The sequence below is a fragment of the Cheilinus undulatus genome, linkage group 23, assembly GCF_018320785.1.
Source record: "Cheilinus undulatus linkage group 23, ASM1832078v1, whole genome shotgun sequence".
NCBI classification, from domain to species: domain Eukaryota; kingdom Metazoa; phylum Chordata; class Actinopteri; order Labriformes; family Labridae; genus Cheilinus; species Cheilinus undulatus.
The window spans coordinates 612,899-631,808 of record NC_054887.1 but is presented as its reverse complement, the minus strand read 5'-3'; the positions used below and the strand labels follow the sequence as shown (position 1 = coordinate 631,808).

The 18,910-nt window shown below is 55.9% G+C and overlaps 1 protein-coding gene across 1 annotated transcript in view; it reads left to right on the top strand.

Moving 5' to 3' along the window:
• Positions 1–18,655: 18,655 nt before the first annotated feature.
• LOC121505754 (transcription factor ETV6-like) overlaps positions 18,656–18,910 on the top strand; it is a 13,887-nt gene continuing 13,632 nt past the window's right edge. The window contains exon 1 of the mRNA XM_041781307.1: positions 18,656–18,720. Coding sequence (XP_041637241.1) covers positions 18,656–18,720 — 65 coding nt within the window. The remainder of the gene's footprint in view (positions 18,721–18,910) is intronic.

Below are 18,910 nucleotides of genomic sequence, written 5' to 3'. Positions count from 1 at the left end.
AGTGCTGGGATGTGGACCAGAGCGGTCTCAGTGCTGGGATGTGGACCAGAGCGGTCTCAGTGCTGGGATGTGGACCAGAGCGGTCTCAGTGCTTGGATGTAGACCAGAGCAGTCTCAGTGCTGTAATGTGGACCAGAGCGGTCTCAGTGCTGGGATGTGGACCAGAGCGGTCTCAGTGCTGTGATGTGGACCAGAGCAGTCTCAGTGATGGGATGTGGACCAGAGCGGTCTCAGTGCTGTGATGTGGACCAGAGCGGTCTCAGTGCTGGGATGTGGACCAGAGCGGTCTCAGTGCTGTGATGTGGACCAGAGCAGTCTCAGTGCTGTGATGTGGACCAGAGCAGTCTCAGTTCTGGGATGTGGACCAGAGCGGTCTCAGTGCTGGGATGTAGACCAGAGCAGTCTCAGTGGTGTAATGTGGACCAGAGCGGTCTCAGTGCTGAAATGTGGACCAGAGTGGTCTCAGTGCTGGGATGTGGACCAGAGCGGTCTCAGTGCTTGGATGTAGACCAGAGCAGTCTCAGTGCTGTAATGTGGACCAGAGCGGTCTCAGTGCTGGGATGTGGACCAGAGCGGTCTCAGTGCTGTAATGTGGACCAGAGCAGTCTCAGTGATGGGATGTGGACCAGAGCGGTCTCAGTGCTGTGATGTGGACCAGAGCGGTCTCAGTGCTGGGATGTGGACCAGAGCGGTCTCAGTGCTGTGATGTGGACCAGAGCAGTCTCAGTGCTGTGATGTGGACCAGAGCAGTCTCAGTTCTGGGATGTGGACCAGAGCGGTCTCAGTGCTGGGATGTAGACCAGAGCAGTCTCAGTGCTGTAATGTGGACCAGAGCGGTCTCAGTGCTGAAATGTGGACCAGAGTGGTCTCAGTGCTGGGATGTGGACCAGAGCGGTTTCAGTGCTGAAATGTGGACCAGAGTGGTCTCAGTGCTGGGATGTGGACCAGAGCGGTCTCAGTGCTTGGATGTAGACCAGAGCAGTCTCAGTGCTGCATGTGGACCAGAGCGGTCTCAGTGCTGGGATGTGGACCAGAGCGGTTTCAGCGCTGTGATGTGGACCAGAGCGGTCTCAGTGCTGTGATGTGGACCAGAGCAGTCTCAGTGCTGGGATGTAGACCAGAGCGGTCTCAGTGCTGGGATGTGGACCAGAGCGGTCTCAGTGCTGTGATGTGGACCAGAGCGGTCTTAGTGCTGGGATGTGGACCAGAGCGGTCTCAGTGCTGGGATGTGGACCAGAGCAGTCTCAGTGCTGTGATGTGGACCAGAGCGGTCTCAGTGCTGGGATGTAGACCAGAGCAGTCTGATTGCTGTGATGTGGACCAGAGCGGTCTCAGTGCTGTGATGTGGACCAGAGCAGTCTCAGTGCTGGGATGTAGACCAGAGCGGTCTCAGTGCTGGGATGTGGACCAGAGCTGTCAAAGTGCTGTGATGTAGACCAGAGCGGTCTCAGTGCTGGGATGTGGACCAGAGCGGTCTCAGTGCTGTGATGTGGACCAGAGCTGTCTCATTGCTGGGATGTAGACCAGAGCGGTCTCAGTGCTGTGATGTGGACCAGAGCTGTCTCAGTGCTGGGATTTAAACCAGAGCAGTCTCAGTGCTGTGATGTGGACCAGAGCGGTCTCAGTGCTGGGATGTGGACCAGAGCGGTTTCAGTGCTGGGATGTGGACCAGAGCGGTCTCAGTGCTGGGATGTGGACCAGAGCGGTCTCAGTGCTGTGATGTAGACCAGAGCAGTCTCAGTGCTGTAATGTGGACCAGAGCGGTCTCAGTGCTGGGATGTGGACCAGAGCGGTCTCAGTGCTGTAATGTGGACCAGAGCGGTCTCAGTGATGGGATGTGGACCAGAGCGGTCTCAGTGCTGTGATGTGGACCAGAGCAGTCTCAGTGCTGGGATGTGGACCAGAGCGGTCTCAGTGCTGTGATGTGGACCAGAGCAGTCTCAGTGCTGTGATGTGGACCAGAGCAGTCTCAGTTCTGGGATGTGGACCAGAGCGGTCTCAGTGCTGGGATGTGGACCAGAGCAGTCTCAGTGCTGGGATGTGGACCAGAGCGGTCTCAGTGCTGGGATGTGGACCAGAGCGGTTTCAGTGCTGAAATGTGGACCAGAGCGGTCTCAGTGCTGTGATGATGACCAGAGCGGTCTCAGTGCTTGGATGTAGACCAGAGCAGTCTCAGTGCTGTGATGATGACCAGAGCGGTCTCAGTGCTTGGATGTAGACCAGAGCAGTCTCAGTGCTGTAATGTGGACCAGAGCGGCCTCAGTGCTGGGATGTGGACCAGAGCGGTTTCAGTGCTGGGATGTGGACCAAAGCGGTTTCAGTGCTGAAATGTGGACCAGAGCGGTCTCAGTGCTGGGATGTGGACCAGAGCGGTCTCAGTGCTTGGATGTAGACCAGAGCGGTCTCAGTGCTGGGATGTGGACCAGAGCGGTCTCAGTGCTTGGATGTAGACCAGAGCAGTCTCAGTGCTGTAATGTGGACCAGAGCGGTCTCAGTGCTGGGATGTGGACCAGAGCGGTCTCAGTGCTGTAATGTGGACCAGAGCGGTCTCAGTGATGGGATGTGGACCAGAGCGGTCTCAATGCTGTGATGTGGACCAGAGCAGTCTCAGTGCTGGGATGTGGACCAGAGCCGTCTCAGTGCTGTGATGTGGACCAGAGCAGTCTCAGTTCTGGGATGTGGACCAGAGCGGTCTCAGTGCTGGGATGTGGACCAGAGCAGTCTCAGTGCTGTAATGTGGACCAGAGCGGTCTCAGTGCTGGGATGTGGACCAGAGCGGTTTCAGTGCTGAAATGTGGACCAGAGCGGTCTCAGTGCTGTGATGATGACCAGAGCGGTCTCAGTGCTTGGATGTAGACCAGAGCAGTCTCAGTGCTGTGATGTGGACCAGAGCTGTCTCATTGCTGGGATGTAGACCAGAGCGGTCTCAGTTCTGGGATGTGGACCAGAGCGGTCTCAGTGCTGGGATGTAGACCAGAGCAGTCTCAGTGCTGTAATGTGGACCAGAGCGGTCTCAGTGCTGAAATGTGGACCAGAGTGGTCTCAGTGCTCGGATGTGGACCAGAGCGGTTTCAGTGCTGAAATGTGGACCAGAGTGGTCTCAGTGCTGGGATGTGGACCAGAGCGGTCTCAGTGCTTCGATGTAGACCAGAGCAGTCTCAGTGCTGCATGTGGACCAGAGCGGTCTCAGTGCTGGGATGTGGACCAGAGCGGTTTCAGCGCTGTGATGTGGACCAGAGCGGTCTCAGTGCTGTGATTTGGACCAGAGCAGTCTCAGTGCTGGGATGTAGACCAGAGCGGTCTCAGTGCTGGGATGTGGACCAGAGCGGTCTCAGTGCTGTGATGTGGACCAGAGCGGTCTCAGTGCTGGGATGTGGACCAGAGCGGTCTCAGTGCTGGGATGTGGACCAGAGCAGTCTCAGTGCTGTGATGTGGACCAGAGCGGTCTCAGTGCTGGGATGTAGACCAGAGCAGTCTGATTGCTGTGATGTGGACCAGAGCGGTCTCAGTGCTGTGATGTGGACCAGAGCAGTCTCAGTGCTGGGATGTAGACCAGAGCGGTCTCAGTGCTGGGATGTGGACCAGAGCTGTCAAAGTGCTGTGATGTAGACCAGAGCGGTCTCAGTGCTGGGATGTGGACCAGAGCGGTCTCAGTGCTGTGATGTGGACCAGAGCTGTCTCATTGCTGGGATGTAGACCAGAGCGGTCTCAGTGCTGTGATGTGGACCAGAGCTGTCTCAGTGCTGGGATTTAAACCAGAGCAGTCTCAGTGCTGTGATGTGGACCAGAGCGGTCTCAGTGCTGGGATGTGGACCAGAGCGGTTTCAGTGCTGGGATGTGGACCAGAGCGGTCTCAGTGCTGGGATGTGGACCAGAGCGGTCTCAGTGCTTGGATGTAGACCAGAGCAGTCTCAGTGCTGTAATGTGGACCAGAGCGGTCTCAGTGCTGGGATGTGGACCAGAGCGGTCTCAGTGCTGTAATGTGGACCAGAGCGGTCTCAGTGATGGGATGTGGACCAGAGCGGTCTCAGTGCTGTGATGTGGACCAGAGCAGTCTCAGTGCTGGGATGTGGACCAGAGCGGTCTCAGTGCTGTGATGTGGACCAGAGCAGTCTCAGTGCTGTGATGTGGACCAGAGCAGTCTCAGTTCTGGGATGTGGACCAGAGCGGTCTCAGTGCTGGGATGTGGACCAGAGCAGTCTCAGTGCTGTAATGTGGACCAGAGCGGTCTCAGTGCTGGGATGTGGACCAGAGCGGTTTCAGTGCTGAAATGTGGACCAGAGCGGTCTCAGTGCTGTGATGTGGACCAGAGCAGTCTCAGTGCTGTGATGATGACCAGAGCGGTCTCAGTGCTTGGATGTAGACCAGAGCAGTCTCAGTGCTGTAATGTGGACCAGAGCGGCCTCAGTGCTGGGATGTGGACCAGAGCGGTTTCAGTGCAGGGATGTGGACCAAAGCGGTTTCAGTGCTGAAATGTGGACCAGAGCGGTCTCAGTGCTGGGATGTGGACCAGAGCGGTCTCAGTGCTTGGATGTAGACCAGAGCGGTCTCAGTGCTGGGATGTGGACCAGAGCGGTCTCAGTGCTTGGATGTAGACCAGAGCAGTCTCAGTGCTGTAATGTGGACCAGAGCGGTCTCAGTGCTGGGATGTGGACCAGAGCGGTCTCAGTGCTGTAATGTGGACCAGAGCGGTCTCAGTGATGGGATGTGGACCAGAGCGGTCTCAGTGCTGTGATGTGGACCAGAGCAGTCTCAGTGCTGGGATGTGGACCAGAGCCGTCTCAGTGCTGTGATGTGGACCAGAGCAGTCTCAGTGCTGTGATGTGGACCAGAGCAGTCTCAGTTCTGGATTGTGGACCAGAGCGGTCTCAGTGCTGGGATGTGGACCAGAGCAGTCTCAGTGCTGTAATGTGGACCAGAGCGGTCTCAGTGCTGGGATGTGGACCAGAGCGGTTTCAGTGCTGAAATGTGGACCAGAGCGGTCTCAGTGCTGTGATGATGACCAGAGCGGTCTCAGTGCTTGGATGTAGACCAGAGCAGTCTCAGTGCTGTAATGTGGACCAGAGCGGCCTCAGTGCTGGGATGTGGACCAGAGCGGTTTCAGTGCAGGGATGTGGACCAAAGCGGTTTCAGTGCTGAAATGTGGACCAGAGCGGTATCAGTGCTGGGATGTGGACCAGAGCGGTCTCAGTGCTGGGATGTAGTCCAGAGCAGTATCAGTGCTGTAATGTGGACCAGAGCGGTCTCAGTGCTGGGATGTGGACCGGAGCAGTCTCAGTGCTGTGATGTGGACCAGAGCGGTCTCAGTGCTGTGATGTGGACCAGAGCGGTCTCAGTGCTGTGATGTGGACCAGAGCGGTCTCAGTGCTGGGATGTGGACCAGAGCAGTCTCAGTGCTGGGATGTGGACCAGAGCAGTCTCAGTGCTGTGATGTGGACCAGAGCGGTCTCAGTGCTGGGATGTGGACCAGAGCGGTCTCAGTGCTGTGATGTGGACCAGAGCGGTCTCAGTGCTGTGATGTGGACCAGAGCGGTCTCAGTGCTGGGATGTGGACCAGAGCGGTCTCAGTGCTGTGATGTGGACCAGAGCGGTCTCAGTGCTGGGATGTGGACCAGAGCGGTCTCAGTGCTGTGATGTGGACCAGAGCGGTCTCAGTGCTGGGATGTGGACCAGAGCGGTCTTAGTGCTGGGATGTGGACCAGAGCTGTCTCAGTGCTGGGATGTGGACCGGAGCGGTCTCAGTGCTGTGATGTGGACCAGAGCGGTCTCAGTGCTGTGATGTGGACCAGAGCGGTCTCAGTGCTGGGATGTGGACCAGAGCGGTCTCAGTGCTGTGATGTGGACCAGAGCGGTCTCAGTGCTGGGATGTGGACCAGAGCGGTCTCAGTGCTGGGATGTGGACCAGAGCGGTCTCAGTGCTGGGATGTGGACCAGAGCGGTCTCAGTGCTGGGATGTGGACCAGAGCAGTCTCAGTGCTGTAATGTGGACCAGAGCGGTCTCAGTGCTGGGATGTGGACCAGAGCGGTTTCAGTGCTGGGATGTGGACCAGAGCGGTTTCAGTGCTGAAATGTGGACCAGAGCGGTCTCAGTGCTGGGATGTGGACCAGAGCGGTCTCAGTGCTTGGATGTAGACCAGAGCGGTCTCAGTGCTGGGATGTGGACCAGAGCGGTCTCAGTGCTGGGATGTGGACCAGAGTGGTCTCAGTGCTGGGATGTGGACCAGAGTGATCTCAGTGCTGGGATGTAGACCAGAGCAGTCTCAGTGCTGTAATGTGGACCAGAGCAGTCTCAGTGCTGGGATGTGGACCAGAGCGGTTTCAGTGCTGGGATGTGGACCAAAGCGGTTTCAGTGCTGAAATGTAGACCAGAGCAGTCTCAGTGCTGTAATGTGGACCAGAGCGGTCTCAGTGCTGCGATGTGGACCAGAGCGGTTTCAGTGCTGTGATGTGGACCAGAGCGGTCTCAGTGCTGGGATGTGGACCAGAGCGGTCTCAGTGCTGCAATGTGGACCAGAGCGGTCTCAGTGCTGGGATGTGGACCAGAGCAGTCTCAGTGCTGTGATGTAGACCAGAGCGGTCTCAGTGCTGGGATGTGGACCAGAGCGGTCTCAGTGCTGGGATGTGGACCAGAGCAGTCTCAGTGCTGGGATGTAGACCAGAGCAGTCTCAGTGATGTAATGTGGACCAGAGCAGTCTCAGTGCTGTGATGTAGACCAGAGCGGTCTCAGTGCTGGGATGTGGACCAGAGCAGTCTCAGTGCTGTGATGTAGACCAGAGCGGTCTCAGTGCTGGGATGTGGACCAGAGCGGTCTCAGTGCTGGGATGTGGACCAGAGCAGTCTCAGTGCTGGGATGTAGACCAGAGCAGTCTCAGTGATGTAATGTGGACCAGAGTGGTCTCAGTGCTGGGATGTGGACCAGAGCGGTCTCAGTGCTGGGATGTGGACCAGAGCGGTCTCAGTGCTGGGATGTGGACCAGAGCAGTCTCAGTGCTGTAATGTGGACCAGAGCGGCCTCAGTGCTGGGATGTGGACCAGAGCGGTTTCAGTGCAGGGATGTGGACCAAAGCGGTTTCAGTGCTGAAATGTGGACCAGAGCGGTCTCAGTGCTGGGATGTGGACCAGAGCGGTCTCAGTGCTGGGATGTAGTCCAGAGCAGTATCAGTGCTGTAATGTGGACCAGAGCGGTCTCAGTGCTGTGATGTGGACCAGAGCGGTCTCAGTGCTGGGATGTGGATCAGAGCGGTCTCAGTGCTGTGATGTGGACCAGAGCGGTCTCAGTGCTGGGATGTGGACCAGAGCGGTCTCAGTGCTGGGATGTGGACCAGAGCGGTCTCAGTGCTGGGATGTGGACCAGAGCGGTCTCAGTGCTGGGATGTGGAACAGAGCAGTCTCAGTGCTGTAATGTGGACCAGAGCGGTCTCAGTGCTGGGATGTGGACCAGAGCGGTTTCAGTGCTGGGATGTGGACCAGAGCGGTTTCAGTGCTGAAATGTCGACCAGAGCGGTCTCAGTGCTGGGATGTGGACCAGAGCGGTCTCAGTGCTTGGATGTAGACCAGAGCGGTCTCAGTGCTGGGATGTGGACCAGAGCAGTCTCAGTGCTGGGATGTGGACCAGAGTGGTCTCAGTGCTGGGATGTGGACCAGAGTGATGTCAGTGCTGGGATGTAGACCAGAGCAGTCTCAGTGCTGTAATGTGGACCAGAGCGGTCTCAGTGCTGGGATGTGGACCAGAGCGGTTTCAGTGCTGGGATGTGGACCAAAGCGGTTTCAGTGCTGAAATGTAGACCAGAGCAGTCTCAGTGCTGTAATGTGGACCAGAGCGGTCTCAGTGCTGCGATGTGGACCAGAGCGGTTTCAGTGCTGTGATGTGGACCAGAGCGGTCTCAGTGCTGGGATGTGGACCAGAGCGGTCTCAGTGCTGCAATGTGGACCAGAGCGGTCTCAGTGCTGGGATGTGGACCAGAGCAGTCTCAGTGCTGTGATGTAGACCAGAGCGGTCTCAGTGCTGGGATGTGGACCAGAGCGGTCTCAGTGCTGGGATGTGGACCAGAGCAGTCTCAGTGCTGGGATGTAGACCAGAGCAGTCTCAGTGATGTAATGTGGACCAGAGTGGTCTCAGTGCTGGGATGTGGACCAGAGCGGTCTCAGTGCTGGGATGTGGACCAGAGCAGTCTCAGTGCTGGGATGTGGACCAGAGCGGTCTCAGTGCTGGGATGTGGACCAGAGCGGTCTCAGTGCTGGGATGTGGACCAGAGCGGTCTCAGTGCTGGGATGTAGACCAGAGCGGTCTCAGTGCTGTGATGTGGACCAGAGCTGTCTCAGTTCTGGGATGTAGACCAGAGCAGTCTCAGTGCTGTGATGTACACCAGAGCGGTCTCAGTGCTGTGATGTGGACCAGAGCGGTCTCAGTGCTGGGATGTGGACCAGAGCGGTTTCAGTGCTGTGATGTACACCAGAGCGGTCTCAGTGCTGTGATGTGGACCAGAGTGGTCTCAGTGCTGGGATGTGGACCAGAGCGGTCTCAGTGCTTGGATGTAGACCAGAGCGGTCTCAGTGCTGAAATGTGGACCAGAGTATTCTCAGTGCTGGGATGTGGACCAGAGCGGTTTCAGTGCTGGGATGTGGACCAGAGCGGTTTCAGTGCTGAAATGTGGACCAGAGCGGTCTCAGTGCTGGGATGTGGACCAGAGCGGTCTCAGTGCTTGGATGTAGACCAGAGCGGTCTCAGTGCTGGGATGTGGACCAGAGCGGTCTCAGTGCTGGGATGTGGACCAGAGCGGTCTCAGTGCTGGGATGTGGACCAGAGCAGTCTCAGTGCTGGGATGTAGACCAGAGCAGTCTCAGTGATGTAATGTGGACCAGAGCAGTCTCAGTGCTGTGATGTAGACCAGAGCGGTCTCAGTGCTGGGATGTGGACCAGAGCAGTCTCAGTGCTGTGATGTAGACCAGAGCGGTCTCAGTGCTGGGATGTGGACCAGAGCGGTCTCAGTGCTGGGATGTGGACCAGAGCAGTCTCAGTGCTGGGATGTAGACCAGAGCAGTCTCAGTGATGTAATGTGGACCAGAATGGTCTCAGTGCTGGGATGTGGACCAGAGCGGTCTCAGTGCTGGGATGTGGACCAGAGCGGTCTCAGTGCTGGGATGTGGACCAGAGCAGTCTCAGTGCTGTAATGTGGACCAGAGCAGTCTCAGTGCTGTAATGTGGACCAGAGCGGTCTCAGTGCTGGGATGTGGACCAGAGCGGTTTCAGTGCTGGGATGTGGACCAGAGCGGTTTCAGTGCTGAAATGTCGACCAGAGCGGTCTCAGTGCTGGGATGTGGACCAGAGCAGTCTCAGTGCTTGTATGTAGACCAGAGCGGTCTCAGTGCTGGGATGTGGACCAGAGCAGTCTCAGTGCTGGGATGTGGACCAGAGTGGTCTCAGTGCTGGGATGTGGACCAGAGTGATCTCAGTGCTGGGATGTAGACCAGAGCAGTCTCAGTGCTGTAATGTGGACCAGAGCGGTCTCAGTGCTGGGATGTGGACCAGAGCGGTTTCAGTGCTGGGATGTGGACCAAAGCGGTTTCAGTGCTGAAATGTAGACCAGAGCAGTCTCAGTGCTGTAATGTGGACCAGAGCGGTCTCAGTGCTGCGATGTGGACCAGAGCGGTTTCAGTGCTGTAATGTGGACCAGAGCGGTCTCAGTGCTGGGATGTGGACCAGAGCGGTCTCAGTGCTGCAATGTGGACCAGAGCGGTCTCAGTGCTGGGATGTGGACCAGAGCAGTCTCAGTGCTGTGATGTAGACCAGAGCGGTCTCAGTGCTGGGATGTGGACCAGAGCGGTCTCAGTGCTGGGATGTGGACCAGAGCAGTCTCAGTGCTGGGATGTAGACCAGAGCAGTCTCAGTGATGTAATGTGGACCAGAGTGGTCTCACTGCTGGGATGTGGACCAGAGCGGTCTCAGTGCTGGGATGTGGACCAGAGCAGTCTCAGTGCTGGGATGTGGACCAGAGCGGTCTCAGTGCTGGGATGTGGACCAGAGCGGTCTCAGTGCTGGGATGTAGACCAGAGCGGTCTCAGTGCTGGGATGTGGACCAGAGCGATCTCAGTGCTGGGATGTGGACCAGAGCGGTCTCAGTGCTGGGATGTGGACCAGAGCGGTCTCAGTGCTGTGATGTGGACCAGAGCGGTCTCAGTGCTGGGATGTGGACCAGAGCGGTCTCAGTGCTGCAATGTGGACCAGAGCGGTCTCAGTGCTGTAATGTGGACCAGAGCGGTCTCAGTGCTTGGATGTGGACCAGAGCAGTCTCAGTGCTGTGATGTAGACCAGAGCGGTCTCAGTGCTGGGATGTGGACCAGAGCGGTCTCAGTGCTGTGATGTGGACCAGAGCGGTCTCAGTGCTGGGATGTGGACCAGAGCGGTCTCAGTGCTGGGATGTGGACCAGAGCAGTCTCAGTGCTGTGATGTGGACCAGAGCGGTCTCAGTGCTGGGATGTAGACCAGAGCAGTCTGATTGCTGTGATGTGGACCAGAGCGGTCTCAGTGCTGTGATGTGGACCAGAGCTGTCTCAGTGCTGGGATGTAGACCAGAGCGGTCTCAGTGCTGGGATGTGGACCAGAGCTGTCAAAGTGCTGTGATGTAGACCAGAGCGGTCTCAGTGCTGTGATGTGGACCAGAGCGGTCTCAGTGCTGTGATGTGGACCAGAGCTGTCTCATTGCTGGGATGTAGACCAGAGCGGTCTCAGTGCTGTGATGTGGACCAGAGCTGTCTCAGTGCTGGGATTTAGACCAGAGCAGTCTCAGTGCTGTGATGTGGACCAGAGCGGTCTCAGTGCTGGGATGTGGACCAGAGCGGTTTCAGTGCTGTGATGTGGACCAGAGCTGTCTCAGTGCTGGGATTTAGACCAGAGCGGTCTCAGTGCTGTGATGTGGACCAGAGCGGTCTCAGTGCTGGGATGTGGACCAGAGCGGTCTCAGTGCTGGGATGTGGACCAGAGCGGTCTCAGTGCTGGGATGTGGACCAGAGCGGTCTCAGTGCTTGGATGTAGACCAGAGCAGTCTCAGTGCTGTAATGTGGACCAGAGCGGTCTCAGTGCTGGGATGTGGACCAGAGCGGTCTCAGTGCTGTGATGTGGACCAGAGCAGTCTCAGTGATGGGATGTGGACCAGAGCGGTCTCAGTGCTGTGATGTGGACCAGAGCGGTCTCAGTGCTGGGATGTGGACCAGAGCGGTCTCAGTGCTGGGATGTGGACCAGAGCAGTCTCAGTGCTGTGATGTGGACCAGAGCAGTCTCAGTTCTGGGATGTGGACCAGAGCGGTCTCAGTGCTGGGATGTAGACCAGAGCAGTCTCAGTGCTGTAATGTGGACCAGAGCGGTCTCAGTGCTGAAATGTGGACCAGAGTGGTCTCAGTGCTGGGATGTGGACCAGAGCGGTCTCAGTGCTTGGATGTAGACCAGAGCAGTCTCAGTGCTGTAATGTGGACCAGAGCGGTCTCAGTGCTGGGATGTGGACCAGAGCGGTCTCAGTGCTGTAATGTGGACCAGAGCAGTCTCAGTGATGGGATGTGGACCAGAGCGGTCTCAGTGCTGTGATGTGGACCAGAGCGGTCTCAGTGCTGGGATGTGGACCAGAGCGGTCTCAGTGCTGTGATGTGGACCAGAGCAGTCTCAGTGCTGTGATGTGGACCAGAGCAGTCTCAGTTCTGGGATGTGGACCAGAGCGGTCTCAGTGCTGGGATGTAGACCAGAGCAGTCTCAGTGCTGTAATGTGGACCAGAGCGGTCTCAGTGCTGAAATGTGGACCAGAGTGGTCTCAGTGCTGGGATGTGGACCAGAGCGGTTTCAGTGCTGGGATGTGGACCAGAGCGGTTTCAGTGCTGAAATGTGGACCAGAGTGGTCTCAGTGCTGGGATGTGGACCAGAGCGGTCTCAGTGCTGTGATGTGGACCAGAGCGGTCTCAGTGCTGGGATGTGGACCAGAGCGGTCTCAGTGCTGGGATGTGGACCAGAGCAGTCTCAGTGCTGTGATGTGGACCAGAGCGGTCTCAGTGCTGGGATGTAGACCAGAGCAGTCTGATTGCTGTGATGTGGACCAGAGCGGTCTCAGTGCTGTGATGTGGACCAGAGCAGTCTCAGTGCTGGGATGTAGACCAGAGCGGTCTCAGTGCTGGGATGTGGACCAGAGCTGTCAAAGTGCTGTGATGTAGACCAGAGCGGTCTCAGTGCTGGGATGTGGACCAGAGCGGTCTCAGTGCTGTGATGTGGACCAGAGCTGTCTCATTGCTGGGATGTAGACCAGAGCGGTCTCAGTGCTGTGATGTGGACCAGAGCTGTCTCAGTGCTGGGATTTAAACCAGAGCAGTCTCAGTGCTGTGATGTGGACCAGAGCGGTCTCAGTGCTGGGATGTGGACCAGAGCGGTCTCAGTGCTGGGATGTGGACCAGAGCGGTCTCAGTGCTGGGATGTGGACCAGAGCGGTCTCAGTGCTTGGATGTAGACCAGAGCAGTCTCAGTGCTGTAATGTGGACCAGAGCGGTCTCAGTGCTGGGATGTGGACCAGAGCGGTCTCAGTGCTGTAATGTGGACCAGAGCGGTCTCAGTGATGGGATGTGGACCAGAGCGGTCTCAGTGCTGTGATGTGGACCAGAGCAGTCTCAGTGCTGGGATGTGGACCAGAGCGGTCTCAGTGCTGTGATGTGGACCAGAGCAGTCTCAGTGCTGTGATGTGGACCAGAGCAGTCTCAGTTCTGGGATGTGGACCAGAGCGGTCTCAGTGCTGGGATGTGGACCAGAGCAGTCTCAGTGCTGTAATGTGGACCAGAGCGGTCTCAGTGCTGGGATGTGGACCAGAGCGGTTTCAGTGCTGAAATGTGGACCAGAGCGGTCTCAGTGCTGTGATGATGACCAGAGCGGTCTCAGTGCTTGGATGTAGACCAGAGCAGTCTCAGTGCTGTGATGATGACCAGAGCGGTCTCAGTGCTTGGATGTAGACCAGAGCAGTCTCAGTGCTGTAATGTGGACCAGAGCGGCCTCAGTGCTGGGATGTGGACCAGAGCGGTTTCAGTGCAGGGATGTGGACCAAAGCGGTTTCAGTGCTGAAATGTGGACCAGAGCGGTCTCAGTGCTGGGATGTGGACCAGAGCGGTCTCAGTGCTTGGATGTAGACCAGAGCGGTCTCAGTGCTGGGATGCGGACCAGAGCAGTCTCAGTGCTGGGATGTAGACCAGAGCAGTCTCAGTGATGTAATGTGGACCAGAGCAGTCTCAGTGCTGTGATGTAGACCAGAGCGGTCTCAGTGCTGGGATGTGGACCAGAGCAGTCTCAGTGCTGTGATGTAGACCAGAGCGGTCTCAGTGCTGGGATGTGGACCAGAGCGGTCTCAGTGCTGGGATGTGGACCAGAGCAGTCTCAGTGCTGGGATGTAGACCAGAGCAGTCTCAGTGATGTAATGTGGACCAGAGTGGTCTCAGTGCTGGGATGTGGACCAGAGCGGTCTCAGTGCTGGGATGTGGACCAGAGCGGTCTCAGTGCTGGGATGTGGACCAGAGCAGTCTCAGTGCTGTAATGTGGACCAGAGCGGCCTCAGTGCTGGGATGTGGACCAGAGCGGTTTCAGTGCAGGGATGTGGACCAAAGCGGTTTCAGTGCTGAAATGTGGACCAGAGCGGTCTCAGTGCTGGGATGTGGACCAGAGCGGTCTCAGTGCTGGGATGTAGTCCAGAGCAGTATCAGTGCTGTAATGTGGACCAGAGCGGTCTCAGTGCTGTGATGTGGACCAGAGCGGTCTCAGTGCTGGGATGTGGATCAGAGCGGTCTCAGTGCTGTGATGTGGACCAGAGCGGTCTCAGTGCTGGGATGTGGACCAGAGCGGTCTCAGTGCTGGGATGTGGACCAGAGCGGTCTCAGTGCTGGGATGTGGACCAGAGCGGTCTCAGTGCTGGGATGTGGACCAGAGCAGTCTCAGTGCTGTAATGTGGACCAGAGCGGTCTCAGTGCTGGGATGTGGACCAGAGCGGTTTCAGTGCTGGGATGTGGACCAGAGCGGTTTCAGTGCTGAAATGTCGACCAGAGCGGTCTCAGTGCTGGGATGTGGACCAGAGCGGTCTCAGTGCTTGGATGTAGACCAGAGCGGTCTCAGTGCTGGGATGTGGACCAGAGCAGTCTCAGTGCTGGGATGTGGACCAGAGTGGTCTCAGTGCTGGGATGTGGACCAGAGTGATCTCAGTGCTGGGATGTAGACCAGAGCAGTCTCAGTGCTGTAATGTGGACCAGAGCGGTCTCAGTGCTGGGATGTGGACCAGAGCGGTTTCAGTGCTGGGATGTGGACCAAAGCGGTTTCAGTGCTGAAATGTAGACCAGAGCAGTCTCAGTGCTGTAATGTGGACCAGAGCGGTCTCAGTGCTGCGATGTGGACCAGAGCGGTTTCAGTGCTGTGATGTGGACCAGAGCGGTCTCAGTGCTGGGATGTGGACCAGAGCGGTCTCAGTGCTGCAATGTGGACCAGAGCGGTCTCAGTGCTGGGATGTGGACCAGAGCAGTCTCAGTGCTGTGATGTAGACCAGAGCGGTCTCAGTGCTGGGATGTGGACCAGAGCGGTCTCAGTGCTGGGATGTGGACCAGAGCAGTCTCAGTGCTGGGATGTAGACCAGAGCAGTCTCAGTGATGTAATGTGGACCAGAGTGGTCTCAGTGCTGGGATGTGGACCAGAGCGGTCTCAGTGCTGGGATGTGGACCAGAGCAGTCTCAGTGCTGGGATGTGGACCAGAGCGGTCTCAGTGCTGGGATGTGGACCAGAGCGGTCTCAGTGCTGGGATGTGGACCAGAGCGGTCTCAGTGCTGGGATGTGGACCAGAGCTGTCTCAGTGCTGGGATGTAGACCAGAGCAGTCTCAGTGCTGTGATGTACACCAGAGCGGTCTCAGTGCTGTGATGTGGACCAGAGCGGTCTCAGTGCTGGGATGTGGACCAGAGCGGTTTCAGTGCTGTGATGTACACCAGAGCGGTCTCAGTGCTGTGATGTGGACCAGAGTGGTCTCAGTGCTGGGATGTGGACCAGAGCGGTCTCAGTGCTTGGATGTGGACCAGAGCGGTCTCAGTGCTGAAATGTGGACCAGAGCATTCTCAGTGCTGGGATGTGGACCAGAGCGGTTTCAGTGCTGGGATGTGGACCAGAGCGGTTTCAGTGCTGAAATGTGGACCAGAGCGGTCTCAGTGCTGGGATGTGGACCAGAGCGGTCTCAGTGCTTGGATGTAGACCAGAGCGGTCTCAGTGCTGGGATGTGGACCAGAGCGGTCTCAGTGCTGGGATGTGGACCAGAGCGGTCTCAGTGCTGGGATGTGGACCAGAGCGGTCTCAGTGCTTGGATGTAGACCAGAGCGGTCTCAGTGCTGGGATGTGGACCAGAGCGGTCTCAGTGCTGGGATGTGGACCAGAGCGGTCTCAGTGCTGGGATGTGGACCAGAGCGGTCTCAGTGCTGGGATGTGGACCGGAGCAGTCTCAGTGCTGTAATGTGGACCAGAGCGGTCTCAGTGCTGGGATGTGGACCGGAGCAGTCTCAGTGCTGTGATGTGGACCAGAGCGGTCTCAGTGCTGTGATGTGGACCAGAGCGGTCTCAGTGCTGGGATGTGGACCAGAGCGGTCTCAGTGCTGGGATGTGGACCAGAGCGGTCTCAGTGCTGTGATGTGGACCAGAGCAGTCTCAGTGCTGGGATGTGGACCAGAGCGGTCTCAGTGCTGTGATGTGGACCAGAGCGGTCTCAGTGCTGGGATGTGGACCAGAGCTGTCTCAGTGCAAGGATGTGGACCAGAGCGGTCTCAGTGCTGTAATGTGGACCAGAGCGGTCTCAGTGCTGGGATGTGGACCAGAGCGGTCTCAGTGCTGGGATGTGGACCAGAGCGGTCTCAGTGCTTGGATGTAGACCAGAGCGGTCTCAGTGCTGGGATGTGGACCAGAGCGGTCTCAGTGCTGGGATGTGGACCAGAGCGGTCTCAGTGCTGGGATGTGGACCAGAGCGGTCTCAGTGCTGGGATGTGGACCAGAGCGGTCTCAGTGCTGGGATGTGGACCGGAGCAGTCTCAGTGCTGTAATGTGGACCAGAGCGGTCTCAGTGCTGGGATGTGGACCGGAGCAGTCTCAGTGCTGTGATGTGGACCAGAGCGGTCTCAGTGCTGTGATGTGGACCAGAGCGGTCTCAGTGCTGGGATGTGGACCAGAGCGGTCTCAGTGCTGGGATGTGGACCAGAGCGGTCTCAGTGCTGTGATGTGGACCAGAGCAGTCTCAGTGCTGGGATGTGGACCAGAGCGGTCTCAGTGCTGTGATGTGGACCAGAGCGGTCTCAGTGCTGGGATGTGGACCAGAGCTGTCTCAGTGCAAGGATGTGGACCAGAGCGGTCTCAGTGCTGTAATGTGGACCAGAGCGGTCTCAGTGCTGCGATGTGGACCAGAGCGGTCTCAGTGCTGGGATGTAGACCAGAGCGGTCTCAGTGCTGGGATGTGGACCAGAGTGGTCTCAGTGCTTGGATGTGGACCAGAGTGATCTCAGTGCTGGGATGTAGACCAGAGCAGTCTCAGTGCTGTAATGTGGACCAGAGCGGTCTCAGTGCTGGGATGTGGACCAGAGCAGTTTCAGTGCTGGGATGTGGACCAAAGCAGTTTCAGTGCTGAAATGTGGACCAGAGCGGTCTCAGTGCTGGGATGTGGACCAGAGCGGTCTCAGTGCTTGGATGTAGACCAGAGCAGTCTCAGTGCTGTAATGTGGACCAGAGCGGTCTCAGTGCTGGGATGTGGACCAGAGCGGTTTCAGTGCTGGGATGTGGACCAGAGCGGTCTCAGTGCAGGGATGTGGACCAGAGCGGTCTCAGTGCTGCAATGTGGACCAGAGCGGTCTCAGTGCTGGGATGTGGACCAGAGCAGTCTCAGTGCTGTGATGTAGACCAGAGCGGTCTCAGTGCTGGGATGAGGTCTAAATCCTGACTGGAAGACATTAAAGCAGTTGTTCAGTGTTAGAAAGTAATTAAGCTGTTGAAACACAGCCTTTTCAATAATTTTACTTAAAAAAGAAAGATGTGATATCGGCCTGTAGTTGTTCATTAAGGTCTTGTCTAGATTGTTCTTTTTTAAGAGCGGCTTAATAACAGCTATTTTCAGGGTCTGTGAGAAGACTCCTGAGATCAGAGACGTGTTTTTGATCTGTAACAGATCAGATGCCATGACATGTGAGACCTTTTTGAAAAAATCTGTGGTAAAACATCCAGACAGCAGTAGGAGGAGTTCAGTTGGTTGTTAATCTCTCAACAGTAGAAAACAACACTCCAGCATTATTTCTGTTTCTGGTGATCATGTCAGAGAAGAAGGACTGCCGTGCATTCCTCAGCTGTAGATTATAAGTGTGAAGTTTCTCTTTATAGATGTCAAAATGAATCTGGAGATTTGTTTTTCACCACCTGAGTTCAGCTTTTCAACACTCTCTTTTTTCATTTTTCACCACCATGGCATTTCTCCATGGAGATCTTTTCTTGCTAGAGACAACCTTCAACTTTATGGGAGCAATGGAGTCAATAACATTTAACATTTTAGCATTAAAGTTATCTACCAGCTCACTGATGGAGCTACAGGGCAGGGTGGCTGTGGAGGAAAAAAGGCTGTTAAACATTTCACTGGTGTTTTCAGTAATATATCGTTTCATGATAACTTCTCTCTGATTACTTGTGTGCACAGAGATAGAGCTCTCAAAGAAAACAGCAGTGATCAGACAGGGCCACATCGCTCACAACAACCTTGTGTATGTTCAGACCCTCGGAGATAAGCAGGTCCAGAGTGAGCCCTCTATTATGTGTGGGCTCTGACACATGCTGACTCAGCCCAAAGCTGTAAAGAGTACAGTACAGTTCTTTAGCCCCTCTGTCCTGAGGGTTGTCAACATGGATGTTAACATCACCAACAATGATTATACAGTCGTATTCAATACAGATTATGGACAGCAGTTCATTGAAATCATCAGTAAAGTCTGCACAGTATTTAGGTGGCCTGTAAACATTTAGTAACACGGCTCAAGGGGAAGACTTCAGCTGAAGAGCCACACATTCAAAAGTAGAAAAATTACTGAAGGATCATTTTTTAACTTGGAAAGAGTTTTTGAATAAAACTGCCACTGATTGACTCTGGTCTCACTAATAAAACTATAGTTGGGAGGGGTTGACTCAACAAGAACAGCTGTGCTGTTATTTTGATCCAACCAAGTCTCAGTTAAAAACATCAAATCCATTTTGTGCTCTGTGATAAAATCATTGATTAAAAAGGTTTTTCCAACCAGAGATCTGATGTTCGATAAAGCTAGTCTTAGTGTCGTAGGAACATCCTCTATCATTTTTGGGACGGACTGTGATTCACAGGGAATAAGCTTCAAGTTAGACAACCTTGTGCCGTCACTGTTGTGCCCCCAGTTTCTCAGCACATTCACCTTTGTTTTTCTATGACCCATCAGGACAGGAATTTTGTAAACTGATAGCATACAGGGCCCCGGCTTGGCCTGGGACGACTCATGACTGCTGATAATCTCACAGCCTGGACCCAGAACACATCAGTTTGTACTTGTAACATTTTGAACACAAGCAGCCTTATCGTCCTTGTCGGGCTGAGGAGACGGTACATGATGCTTCCTCGGAGGGATGGGGGGACTGGGCGACGGGGCTTTGGAGCCTGTGTCAGAGGTGGTGGAGGTGGTCGATATGGGGTGCTAATAGGAGAGAAGATGGGAGAGGGACGGGAGTACATCTTAGTCCAGCACTGACCAGCTCCTTCATCTGGTCAGTGAACTCCAAGTGGGGTGAGGAGGGAGAAAGAGAAAGTAAAGAAGAGAGGGACCTGGTTGGGGTTTGAGGGGGTGAGGCAGGTGTACTGTCATAGGTGCTGTGGTTGTTGAG